This window comes from Artibeus jamaicensis, unplaced genomic scaffold (genome assembly GCF_021234435.1).
Source record: "Artibeus jamaicensis isolate MK-2021 breed Jamaican fruit bat unplaced genomic scaffold, CSHL_Jam_final scaffold_833, whole genome shotgun sequence".
NCBI lineage: Eukaryota > Metazoa > Chordata > Mammalia > Chiroptera > Phyllostomidae > Artibeus > Artibeus jamaicensis.
The window spans coordinates 2,811,710-2,824,033 of record NW_026522056.1 but is presented as its reverse complement, the minus strand read 5'-3'; the positions used below and the strand labels follow the sequence as shown (position 1 = coordinate 2,824,033).

Here is a 12,324-nt window from a genome sequence, read left to right as displayed (position 1 = left end):
ATCAAAACAGCACAGTACTAGCAAAATAAAAAACCCAAACAGATAGATAGATCAATGTAACAGAAGAGAGAGCCCAGAAATAAACCCATAACTTTATAGTCAATTAATATCTGAAAGAGGAAGCAAGTACATAAAATGGGATAAAGATAGTTTATCAATAAATGGTATTATAAAGATTGGACAGAAAATGTGCAGAAAAATGAAACGAGACCGCTATCTTATGCCACACACAAGAGTAAGTTAAAAATGGATTAAAGACTTAAATGTTAAGATTTGAAACCATAAAAATCATAGAAGAAAACACAGGCAGTAAAATCTTGGACATTTCTCATAGCAATGTTTTTTTTCTGTTATATCTCCTCAGACAAGTAGAACAAAAGAAACAATAAATAAATGGGACTACTTCAAACTAAAAAGTTTTTGCACAGCAAAGGAAAACATCAACAAAATTATAAGACAACCATGGAATGGGACAACATATTCATCAATGCATCTGATAAAGGGTTAATATCCATAATTTATAAAGAACTCATAAAACTCAATACAAAAAAATCCAGTTTACAAATGGGCAAAGGAACTTCTGGCCAAAATGGAGACATAGGTGGAGATACTGTACTTCCTTGTACAACCAAATTTAAGGACAACAAAGATTTAGAAACAAAAACACAACCAGGACAGAAAATTGAACTGTACCGAAGTCCAACAACAATGAACCATTCATCCAGACCAGTAAGAGGGGTCAAGTCGGCAGCAGGAGGAGAGGGGTCCCAGCAAGAAGAGGCGGTGGTTCACAGACCTGGGTGGGTGTGGGGACAAAATTAGCAAACCCAGTGAGGGCGAAAAACGGTTGGCTGAACAGGGACACACATTTATGTGCAGATAAACCAGGCAAAAAATGGGCAGTGAGACAAACCACGCAACACAGGGCCCCAGCGCCGGAAAATAAAGCCTAAAAGCACCAATTGAAAAAACTTTCGGGCGTTGAGGTGCCAGAGAGGCTCCCAGCCTCACAGGAGAGTTCGTTGGAGAGACTCATAGGGTCCTAGAATGTACACAAGCCCACCCACCCAGGAGCCAGTGCCAGAAGGGCCCAATTTGCTTGTGGGAAGCAGCAGAGGGGACCAAAATTTGAGAGAGAGCAGAAAAATGCCATTGCTCCCTCTCTGACCCCATCCCTAATATAACATCACAACCCAGCAACTGGGTTAACCCGCCCTGGTGAACACCTATGGCTCTGCCCCTCATAAGTAATAGGTGCAAACAGACCAAAACATTATGGCTCAAGCAGAAGAACAAATCAAAGCCCCAGAGCCAATACTTCTAAGTGACCAAGAGATAGCCAACCTATCAGATGCACGGTTCAAAACACTGGTGATCAGGATGCTCACAGAACTGGTTGATTTTAGTTGCAAATTAGATGAAAAAAGGAAGGCTACACTAAGTGAAATGAAGCAAAATCCACAGGGAACCAATAGTGCTGAAAAGAAAACTGGGACTCAGATCAATGGAGTGGACCAGAAGAAAGAAAGAAACAAATGGAAAAGAATGAAGAGACAAGAATTCGAAAAAATGAGGAGAGGCTTAGGAACCTCCAGGACATCTTTAAATGTTCCAACATCTGAATTAAAGGGGTACAAAAGGGGAAGAGGAACAGCAACAAGTGGAAAACTTATTCGAACAAATAATAAAGGAGAACTTCCCCATTCCTGCAAAGGAAATTGACTTCTAGGAAGTCCAGGAAGCTCAGAGAGTCCCAAAGAAGGTGGACCCAAGGAGGAACACACCAAGGCACATCATAATTACATTAGCCAAGATTAAAATGAAGTGGAGAATTCTTGAAACAGCAAGAGATAAGGGGACAGTCACCTACAAAGGAGTTCCCATCAGACTGTCAGCTGATTTCTCAAAAGAGACCTTCCAGGCAAGAAGGGGCTGGAAAGAAGTATTCCAAGTCATGAAATCCAAAGACCTACATCCAAGATTGCTCTATCCAGCAAAGGTTTCATTTAGAATGAAAGGGCAGATAAAGTGCTTCTCAGATAAGGTCAAGTTCAAGGAGTTTATCATCACCAAGCCCTTATATGAAATGTTAAAGGAACTTATCTAAGAAAAAAGAGTTAAAAAATATGAACAGTGAAAGGACAGCAAACTCACAGTTATTAACAACCACGCCTAAAACAAAAGCAAACTAAGTGGACAGCTAGATCAGGAGTGGAGCCACAGAAATGGAGATCACATGGAGGGTTAGCAGCAGGGGAATGGGAAGAGGAGAAGGTGGGAGAAGGTACAGAGAATAAGTAGTGTAGACAGTGGGGAGAAAATAGACAGGAAGAGGGCAAGAGTAGTGTGGGAAATGTAGAAGCTAAAGAACTTATGACACATGGACATGAACTAAAGGGAATGTGGGGGGAGGGGGATGCAGGGTGAAGGGGAACGAAGGGGGGAAATGGGACAACTGTAATGGCATAATCAATAAAATATATTTAAAAAATAAGTAAAACCCCATTTTTTAAAAAATTGGCAAAGGTCCCAAATAGAAACTTCTCCAGAGAGGACGTACAGATGCCCAATAGACATATGAAAAGATGCTCAACGTCACTAGTCATCAGGGAAATGCAAAATAAAACCACAGTGAGATACCATCTCACACCTGTCAGAATGGCTGTCATCAATAAATCAACAAACAACAAGTGCAGGTGAGGATGTGGAGAAAGAGGAACACTTTTGTGCTGTTGGTGGGAATGGAGATTGCTGCAGCCACTGTGGAAAGCAGTATGGAGATACCTCAAAAAATTAAAAATGCAACAGCCATATGACCTAGCAATTTTACTTCTGGGAATTTATCTGAAGAAACCTGAAACACTAATTCAAAAGAATATGATCACCCCTATGTTCACTGCAGTGTTATTTACAATAGCCAAGATTTGGAAGCATCCCAAGTGTTCATCGGTAGATGAGTAGATAACACAACTATGGTACATTTACATAATGTACTACTACTCAGCCATAAAACAGAAGAAAATCTTACTCTTTGCAACAGCATGTATGGACCTGGAAAACATTATGCTAAGTGAAAAAGGTGGTCAGAGAGAGACAAATACTATATGATTTCACTTGTATGTGGGATCTAATGAACAAACTGAACTAACAAGCAGAACAGAGACACACTCAGAGCGAGAGAGCTGGATGACAGCTCTGGAGGCGGGGTTAGGGGGTAGGGGGACCAAGCCAAAATGAAAAAGGACTCATGGACATGGACAACAGTGTCGTGATTGTGGGGAAGAGGGGGTGGTGGAGGTAGCAGAAGGGATAGGGGTATAAATGGTCATGGAAAATATACAATTAAAAAAGCATACAAATCAGGAACTTAATAGATTTCTAGAACCAAACTAATCCAAAAGGGACTAGATTAAATGTCTGCCATAAAACTATTTTTCTTTCCTTCCCAGGTTTACCTCCATTTCTCAGTGTGAGACTTTTCCTCACTAAGATGAATTGAGTATAGATTTCAATTAACGTTCTTCCTAAGTGATAAGGATGTAGACTTAGCAGGACAAGACTAATCATCTTAGCATTGTACTTCGGGTCCCATAGGTAAGGTTCAGCGAGCCTTTCCATGCTGTTGGTTCCTTGAAACTTCCTGACCATTTCTTTCTCCTGATTAAGACTCCAGGGTATTTAAGGCTGAGAAAGTCTATAGTGAACTTTAAACACGTTGGGAATGTAGGTGTTTTATTCAAAGTTGGTTGCTATTCTTCTCTTTGGGTTATCCAATTTTAATAATGATTGACCCTGGAAATCTCAGGTTAGAGCTATAACTTTAATAATTTTTGTCCAGGTGGTACCAAACAAGATTTAGGTGAAAATCTTTCAGTATTTTGCATTTAAAATAATCTGTTAATATTTTTCTTCTACTTTTCACATTAGTTTATCTGACATACATACATAAACATATAATTAGGAAATTATTTCATTATAACTGTTCTTTTACTATCTAAAAGTAGTGAGCACTATGCAACATTAAAGGTTGTCAACTTTAAAAAGTAAACTTCTTGGCCTCTTTATATACTTTGTATGTCAAGCATGTGAAAAGAAATAGATATTAAATTTCTGGTGTGCAGAGAATGAATCTCAGTATTCCAATAATTATGGATTGGGCATAATATTCTAACACAACCCTACCTACCACTCAGGATTCATATTACATTAAGACACCATCTAACACTGAGCCCTACGACACAGGTCTATGTAGAAGGATAAATGGTCATGGAAAATATACAATTAAAAAACAATCACTACTTTCCAGCTGGGAGAAAAAAGAGGACATTGACTTTGATTAATAACCGTCTCATTTTTTAACTATCCTTACATCAGCATATGCCTCAACTATGCCTTGAGAAGTTTAAAGCCCTTACAAATCTTGTATGATTTACTCCGGAATTAGTCTGTTGTTGTTTTAACTTGTAGTTCATCACTGAGAAAGCACATTGGCCTACCTTTCAAAAAATAATTTATGTGCATTAATAGTGTCCAGGTTGGTTCAGGTTTAAAGAGAGCCCATATATATATATGAAAATGAGAGTCTTCAAAAACCATTCATTAGGGAATAATTATTTACACATTCTTCTTATAACAAAACACAAATCCCTTTTTGAGGACATTTGCCCAGAGTTATAAAATTAGATTACACGTAAATTCAGGAACACTTCTGTAAGGATTAAGCGTCATAATACTCTTGGATGAGAGTGCTAAATTTTTTTAAGTGAATACAAGTGTGCTAAGAAGTGATCTATTCTTGTGAAGAAATTGGGATTTATTAACTGCTCTTTTTCTCTTCTTGCCAGATTTAGAAATGGCTGTTGCATATTGGAATTTAGTATTATCCGGAAGGTTTAAGTTTTTAGATCTTTGGAACACTTTTTTATTGGTAAGTGTCCTCCTGCTTCTCGCCGTGTGTGCCCAGGGTGAAGGGCAGTCAGCCGGTTATGCGGCTGTACATCTTATCCAACCAGAGTATTTCACGTGGGCGAGGTGGGGAATGAAAGTCCTATGCAGAGGTCCCCAGGTGGCCGACAAGTTGCCACACAGTTTTGCCACCTAGAGCGTCGCAGACTCTGAAGTTTCAGGCAGGGCTGTTCTAAGGATTGACTTCAAAAGTGACTCCTTCTAGGCTGGGGTTTCAGACGATGGATTGTATTGTTGTCCAGTGGATTGTATTGTTGTCCCTGCTATGGCATGTGGGTTCATAGTCTGATACCATTTAAAATGTGTTTTGTGGTGTCTAGAAGGAAAGGAGGGCATAGCTGGCTTTTTAGGAGAGAGTTCATCTGTGCTGCAGGCAAATGTTCCTGTCATGCTGGGCCTACTTTGTTAAGCAGCTCCTTGTAGCATGAAATGAAGGAAGCCAGGGTAGCTGTGGGCTCTTTGAAGTGCGTGCAGTACAAGAATACATCCTGACCCAAAAATAGACCATTGTGACATCAGATGTGCCCACCTCTCCCTTGTGGGTTCAATCCGTGAATGAGAGAGCAGCCCTCACCTGACCGAGGATGAGCCCCCTCACTGAGAACAGCTGTCTTTTAAGGCCCTCCCTGAAGAAGCACGATAATGTCTCCATTCAACTTAGTCACTTACTATTTTCGTGGCCAGTAACCTCCCTTGCAGGCATTCCCCAGAGAACCTGCGCATGCATGCTCAATGACAGCGTTCTTGCATCATTGAAACAGCAACACTGGGAACCACCTGTGTCCATCAGCAGCAGAGTGGAGAGAAACTCAGAGTATAAACACAGCGGTGTATAGCCAGAGAATGAAAATGAGTCAGCCTGGATTCACACTCGTTAGGCTGGACACATGTCAAACAGTGTTGATGGAACAAAACCAAGTCGCAGCAGACTGCATAGGACTTGGTATAGTTACACAAAAGTTTTTAAATGTGAGACAAGCTTCTAAGTTGTTTGTGAACATGTATACATGTACTGTGTACAAGGACAGACATGAGAATGATATATGCTAATCAGGAAGATGAGTACCCCTGTAAGAGGAAAGAGCAGGAGGAGAAAGGTAGCCGGTTTGGGTGTTGCAGGTTTGCTTCTGCAGCTGGATGGTGACCAACAAAACAGAGCTGTTACATTCTCCATAGTTTTGGTATATCTGAAATATTGAAGAACAGATGTTTATAGCAAATTGTCCCAGTATACTGCAAAAACTACCTGGTATGTAGAAAAATTAATATATCAGAATACAACTTGTCTATTGCATTGTTTCTGAAATTGCTTTGGGATTAGGTAAAGAGATGAAAAATGCTGCCCTTGTATTTGACTGAAATGGGAGTTTATAATTTTTGTATTTTACATGTTTTCTTTCTTTAAATTTTTTTCTATATTTGTACATTGGCACTATATAGCTCTTAACATTGATCCAAAGCACTATTTTTAACTTTTAACAATTTTCTTATGATATTTATTTCTCATCAAGTTATGTGCTGAAGTAACTAGATCTCTAGAACACCTGAGTGTTACGTCTCTATCTTAAATCTGGTGGTTTTTTCCCCTTACGTACTAGGAACATCACAAAAGGTCAATCCCAAGGGACACTTGGAACCTCCTGCTAGATTTTGGAAATATGATTGCAGACGACATGTCTAACTACGATGAAGAAGGTACGAGAAGTCGAAGCCGTAGTCCTTCAGATGAGCACCAGTAGTGCTGATGTGTATGCTGACTTTTCCTGCCCCTGGCACACAGGACAGTGATAGTGACATGGACACCAGGTCAGATGGGCCTGGAGTGTGGGGCAGTTGGTGACACAGAGCCTGGGGTCAGAGGGGACCCGGCTGGCTCCTGCCTCTACCACACTGGTCAAACGGAGGTGATGACGGTAATAATAGTATTCACTCCGCTGTGTCTTATAAATCACACAGGAGAAAAATAGTGCCTCGTGTTTATTTAACTCAAGAAGACAGTTCTCTACACTAAGGCTTTTAAAAAATATGGACGTGCAGAGAGCCTCATAGCAGAACCACAGAACTAGACAGGAGTTTGGCAAAGGCTGCTACAGGTGCCTGACCTCAGCTGATGCTTCAGGTCTTTAGGCTGTTCAAGCCTATTGGGCGATGGCCGCTTGCATTTCCTTCCGTCAATGTAATCGCACCTTTTGTAGCCCTTACTGCCAAATAGTTCAGGGCGCTCATTCAGGGAACATTTGATCACCTGCTGTGCAGTGGGCACCTTGCTACATTTGGAAAGGAGCGCTCACTCTCCAGACCCCCACCCACTGCCAGCGCCCTCGGTGCCCAGTTAGGAGGTGGCTTCCTCTGGGCCATCCTCCTCATCACTCTTTGTTCTAGAAGGTGAAGGCTCTTTAGCAGCAGCACTCAGCACCCTGGGGGTAGCCAGCAGTGTGTCTGTGTCTCTGTGTCCTCAGCACTCCACACCCTCCCAGCACAGAGTGGGCAGCTGGTCGGTGTGCTGACCGAGTGCATGAATAGTTGACTTCAGACAGAAGCCCCACTTTCAGGAGCTTTAGCTACCGTGGGTGAGACAAGGTACGCTTACACAAAAAGGAGCCAAAATGTAAAGGACTGTGGTATGTGAGTGTCATGGGCATCTAGGGTATCATGCCCTATTGAGCTGAGTGTCATGAGCCACTTGAATTGGGCCAGTGTGGGGGACACAGCTCAGGGAGAAAACAGCACCCCTAGTGGAGGAAAGTGGCTGCCTCTCACCTGAGAGGGCAAAGGGTCCTCTACCTGGGTCCTGTCTGGTGTAGCAGTGAGGGCCGAGGCTGCAGTGGGAATATGTGAGCCAGCTGGCCCCAGGTGCCATCGTCCTCAGAGAGGGCCACACCCGAACACGCACACCACTATCTGCCGGCCCTGGTCGGGCTCGAGCAGAAGGAATCTGTAACTTCAGCAGTCAAGCAAAGCACAGGCTGTAGAAACTAAACATCATTTGAGTTTTTGAACTCTAAATGTTGGATTATGGGGAAAAAAAGTCCTTTAAATTAAAAAAATATTGCTTTAAAATGTAAATTATTTTTTAAACATCTGTTTGTTTTGTTTTAGGAGCGTGGCCTGTTCTTATCGATGATTTCGTGGAATACGCACGACCGGTAGTCACAGGCAGTAAACACACCCCTTTCTAGGCAGAAAACGAAAATGGCTTAGGATTGTGAAATGAACTGCAACCTGCAAGGAGACATTTTGGTCAATTTCTGTGCACACATGTCACTGATTTCAGAAGTCATCCTTGACCAGTCATCTCTGCTTACAGAAAACGGTGGCTGAATTTGCACACTGTGAGGGGATCCTCAGAAGACAGCTGCTCGGGGGTGTGTGCAGATGGGTTGCATACCTGTTGCTTTGGGAGGTTTCTGCACGATTCAGACAGTGGTGGAAAAGCACGGAGAGCCTGTTTGCAGGACTGCACAGCGCGCTGTTAATTCGTGATTTCAGGTGAACACCAGCAGCTACCACACTCCACTAAATTATATTGTAATTACACTTTAAAAAAAGTATTTGTGCCCTTGGTAGGATGTTGTATTTTTGTAAAAGTCAAAGCTATTTAAAATGTGCCCAAAAGAAAATGATCTTGTCGTGGATTCTCACATTTTTTTAAACTTGGTGCCAGGAATTCCAGATTTATATTTTTTGAATTATTGAATACCTAGAGTTGCCAGATCTATTTTTGTTTTAATTTTCTCTAGATGTTCATCTGAAAATCATTCTATAGTTTTTAATAGCCATGACAGTTTCCACAGCGATGGCACGTGTTGTACGTGAAAATTCCAGGAAAATTTTTATTTTAAACTGCTTACAAGTCAGCAGGTCTGTTTTACTTTTAATGATGTCATTTGAACTTTCTAAGAAGTTTCGTAAAGTATGTTTTTTTAATGTATTTTATTACACTTAAGAAGATATTTTCCATGAAAAATATTTCTTTTATGAATGATGAATTGTAGAATTAAAAAATTGAGTTGGTTCCTTTCCACTGTCTGTAATATCCACAGTGTTCCTCTCCAGCCCATTGTGTGGTTGTACACATTCGGGAGCTAAAACTAAAATGTATATCATTGTCCAAAACAAAAGCCAAATCGGAAACCTTCATCTCATTTGCAAGCGGAGGTCTGTCTTTGCATCATGTTGCCGTCTGATTTTTCTGGTGTTTGCCTTGTCAAGGAGGACTGCCCAGGGCAGCACAGAGATGGGTGGATTGCTTGTCCAAAGGCGATGTACCTGCTCTACTTTGGGAAGAGTTCCGTGTAGAGTTTTGAAAAATCACTGTGTGGACCCTACCTCATATTTGAAAAGATCTTCCCGTCACAAGTGTGCCTGCTGTACTGCCTGTAACCCGGTTTATCAGACAAATAAATTGGGTCATTTTGGGACAGAGGAAGTTCACTTCAGATTTCCTGTAAACAGAAAGCGTGCCTAAAATGTGTCGTTTTGATTTGACTTCCAAAAATGTGATTCATTCAGTGTTTTAGGAAGCACCCATGCACATGAAGTTTGTGTGTTCTTGCTGTATGTGAACTATTTATACTTTTGAATGGAAATCTTTCAAAGAGGTTAGCAGGCCGTGGAGGGTTGGGAAGGGGGCTGAGGCCTGGAGACCACAGGCTGGGCTGGGTCATCGGCCTGTAATTGGGTGCCGGACCCAGGTGAGTCACTTACCCTCTCCCAGTCCTCCACTTCCATGTCTTAAAAAAAAAAAGAGCAAGGCCATCTCTATCTGTAAGTCTGTGGTTTTAAGAGAGCACTTATTTTATATAATAAAAGCTAGCTTTAATTAAAAAGCCTCAACAAATTTAAAGCATCCTTCAAGGCTTCATGTATTCTTGACATGTAAGTGTTCTGCTCAGAGAAGATTTTAGAACATGGATAGTCCTGTATAAATTATGGAGGTCTGCAACACTTTTATTCTTAAGATGTAAAGTTATATGAGGAAAAAATGTCCTACAGACATGTTTATCAATAGATATCAAAACATTAGAATTGGACAAAGGCTCTTCAAAAAATTGTGCATTTCCTTCTATTATATACATTTAAGTCATGCATGCTATGAAAGTGCTAAGAACTTTGGAAACATTAAAAATAAATTATTTTCTCTGGTGTTGTGGTATGCTTTTAATTGTATTCTTGATTGTTTCTATACTCACCACTAGATGTCAGGATTTTGATCTTGTCTTGGGACTGACAGGAAAGCCACCCCTATAGCACAGTGACATATGGGACATTCCCACCTTGTGTCTAGCCTGCTGCTGTAGTTAAATGATTATGTCCCAAAATTGACAGCTTCAGTCATTTTTGTTTTTCTTTTTAAGTGTCACATAGTGTGCTAAATGTGATTATTTTTATGTGAAAAAGTATGTATCTCATACAGACCTTGACTTAATAGGAATTATGTAACCAGAATACACTAAAAAGCAAGCTATACATATATTGAAAATAGCCTCGGCTGGTGTGGCCTAGTGGATTGAGCGTGAGCCTGCAAACCCAGGGGTTGCAGGTTTAATTCCCAGTCAGGGCACATGCCTGGGTTGCAGGCCAGGTTCCCAGTGGGGAGTACATGAGAGGCAACCACACACTGGTGTTTTCCTCTCTTTCTCCCCTCTCTTTCAAAATAAATAAAATCTTAAAAATATATATTGAAAATACACAAATTAACCAAACATAATAGGTTTAATAAATATATGTTGCTTATACCTTCATAGAGTACCTGTCAAGAAATTCTGGAATAGATGTTGTGATTGCTCTTTAACTGGTGGCATAATACATTTTTCATTGTGTTACTTTAACTCAGAAGTTTAAGCATAATATTATACACATATCCCAGACTTCAGGCTCCATGAAGGCAGGATGGGTTTTCTCTGTTAGTTGCTATATTCACAGTTGGTGGCACACAGGGCTCAGTAATTGTTGAGCAAATTAGTGAACACATCTCTTCCTATTTGCTGACATAGGGCAGATAGTATGGAATTGCTTCTGGCATCTTCAATAAAGGTTTCTGCTGCCTCAGAATTAGCAAATGAAACTAGCCCCAGACCGTACCTCTGTCCTCAACGATACACATTTCTGGCAAACAGTGCTGTTCCACCTGCAGTGGGAGTTGTCCGGATACAGGGCTGCTGCTGCCTCTCTTGCCCAGCAACCCAGAACCATCTGTATTGATTTTGAAGGACCGCCTGCTTCGGGACCTCTCAGAACTGCACAAGCTAGAATAACATTCCAGGACCTGGTTTTTAACGAGCGCTGTTGTAATACTCCATGTTCATTTCAATGCCTCTTAGCATCTTGTTGTTATTATTGGAAGAAATTCTGTTTTTAGCAGATGTGTGTCTTAAGTCCAGGTGTGCTGCCCTCCCACTTCTGGAAGGATGTGTGACCAGGTCCTGGGGAGCAAGGGGAAGCATGGGGACACTGTCGTTCCCCAGGGTCTGGGGGACAGTGAGATGGACTGCTTTCCTAACTTCTTGTCTCGAATCAAGATCCCTGGTTTCCACATGCCACCTCCCCCAGCCTCTTCATGCCTTTGCACATTCTCACTGTGAATCAGCAGGGAGTGTAAGTGCACGAAGCTGATGGCACCATTGGGGTCCCACTGCGAGGCTTTGTGCTCTGCTCACGTGCTTTGCAGTCTGAAGTCTGGTTATTTGGACACCCTTCTGGTGAAAATTGCACTGTGAGAACACTTCATAGTATCTTACACTGGAGCTAGACGGGCTCTGTTTACACTTTGAATTTTCTCAGTTTTCTATCCTAAACACATTTTTATAATTAAAAAAGATTTTCCAAAAAATAAAACCATGACAAATGAATCTCCACATTAGGCTAAATAAAAAAAAGCCGGACACAAAAGGCCAGATAATGTGTAATTCCATTTATACATTAATTTAAAATTCTAGACAATGCAGAAGTGTAGGGACAGAAAGCAGACGAGTGGTTGCCTGGGGTTGCGGTGCAGAGAGCAGACGGGCAAAGGGGCCTTTGGGGTGACAGACTGTCCAAAAACGGGTCTGCTGGGAAAGGCACGCAGCAGCGCCCCTTCACCCAACCTCATCAGACCAGGCGCTGAGCCTGGGTGGATTTCGTGGGGTGTGAATTAGAAATGCGCGCGTTCTTCCAGAGCACCGTGAAAAGATTCGCTACTTCAAAGCTGTTGCTTTGTGAGAGCGCGCCCGCAGCGCCTGGGACTGGGGGCTGCCCGGGGTGCGGGGAAAGCCGGCGGCAGGCCGGGTGGGAGAGCCCGCGTCTCCAGACGCGGACGGAAGCTGACACTCCACTTGGCTGTTCAGACCGCGCCGCGCGCCGCGGGGTCCAGAAAGG

The 12,324-nt window shown here is 41.9% G+C and overlaps 1 protein-coding gene across 7 annotated transcripts in view; it reads left to right on the top strand.

Moving 5' to 3' along the window:
* The window catches only part of DCUN1D2 (defective in cullin neddylation 1 domain containing 2), a 39,312-nt gene extending 29,183 nt beyond the window's left edge, over positions 1 to 10,129 (top strand). For 6 of the 7 annotated variants that reach the window (XM_053659973.1, XM_053659976.1, XM_053659977.1 and 3 more), the window contains 3 exons: positions 4,845 to 4,927; positions 6,564 to 6,660; positions 8,065 to 10,129. In XM_053659973.1, coding sequence (XP_053515948.1) covers positions 4,845 to 4,927; positions 6,564 to 6,660; positions 8,065 to 8,144 — 260 coding nt within the window. In that variant the 3' untranslated portion in view covers positions 8,145 to 10,129. The remainder of the gene's footprint in view (positions 1 to 4,844; positions 4,928 to 6,563; positions 6,661 to 8,064) is intronic. The other variant, XM_053659974.1, reaches the window with a different exon arrangement.
* The last annotated feature ends 2,195 nt before the right edge of the window (positions 10,130 to 12,324 follow it).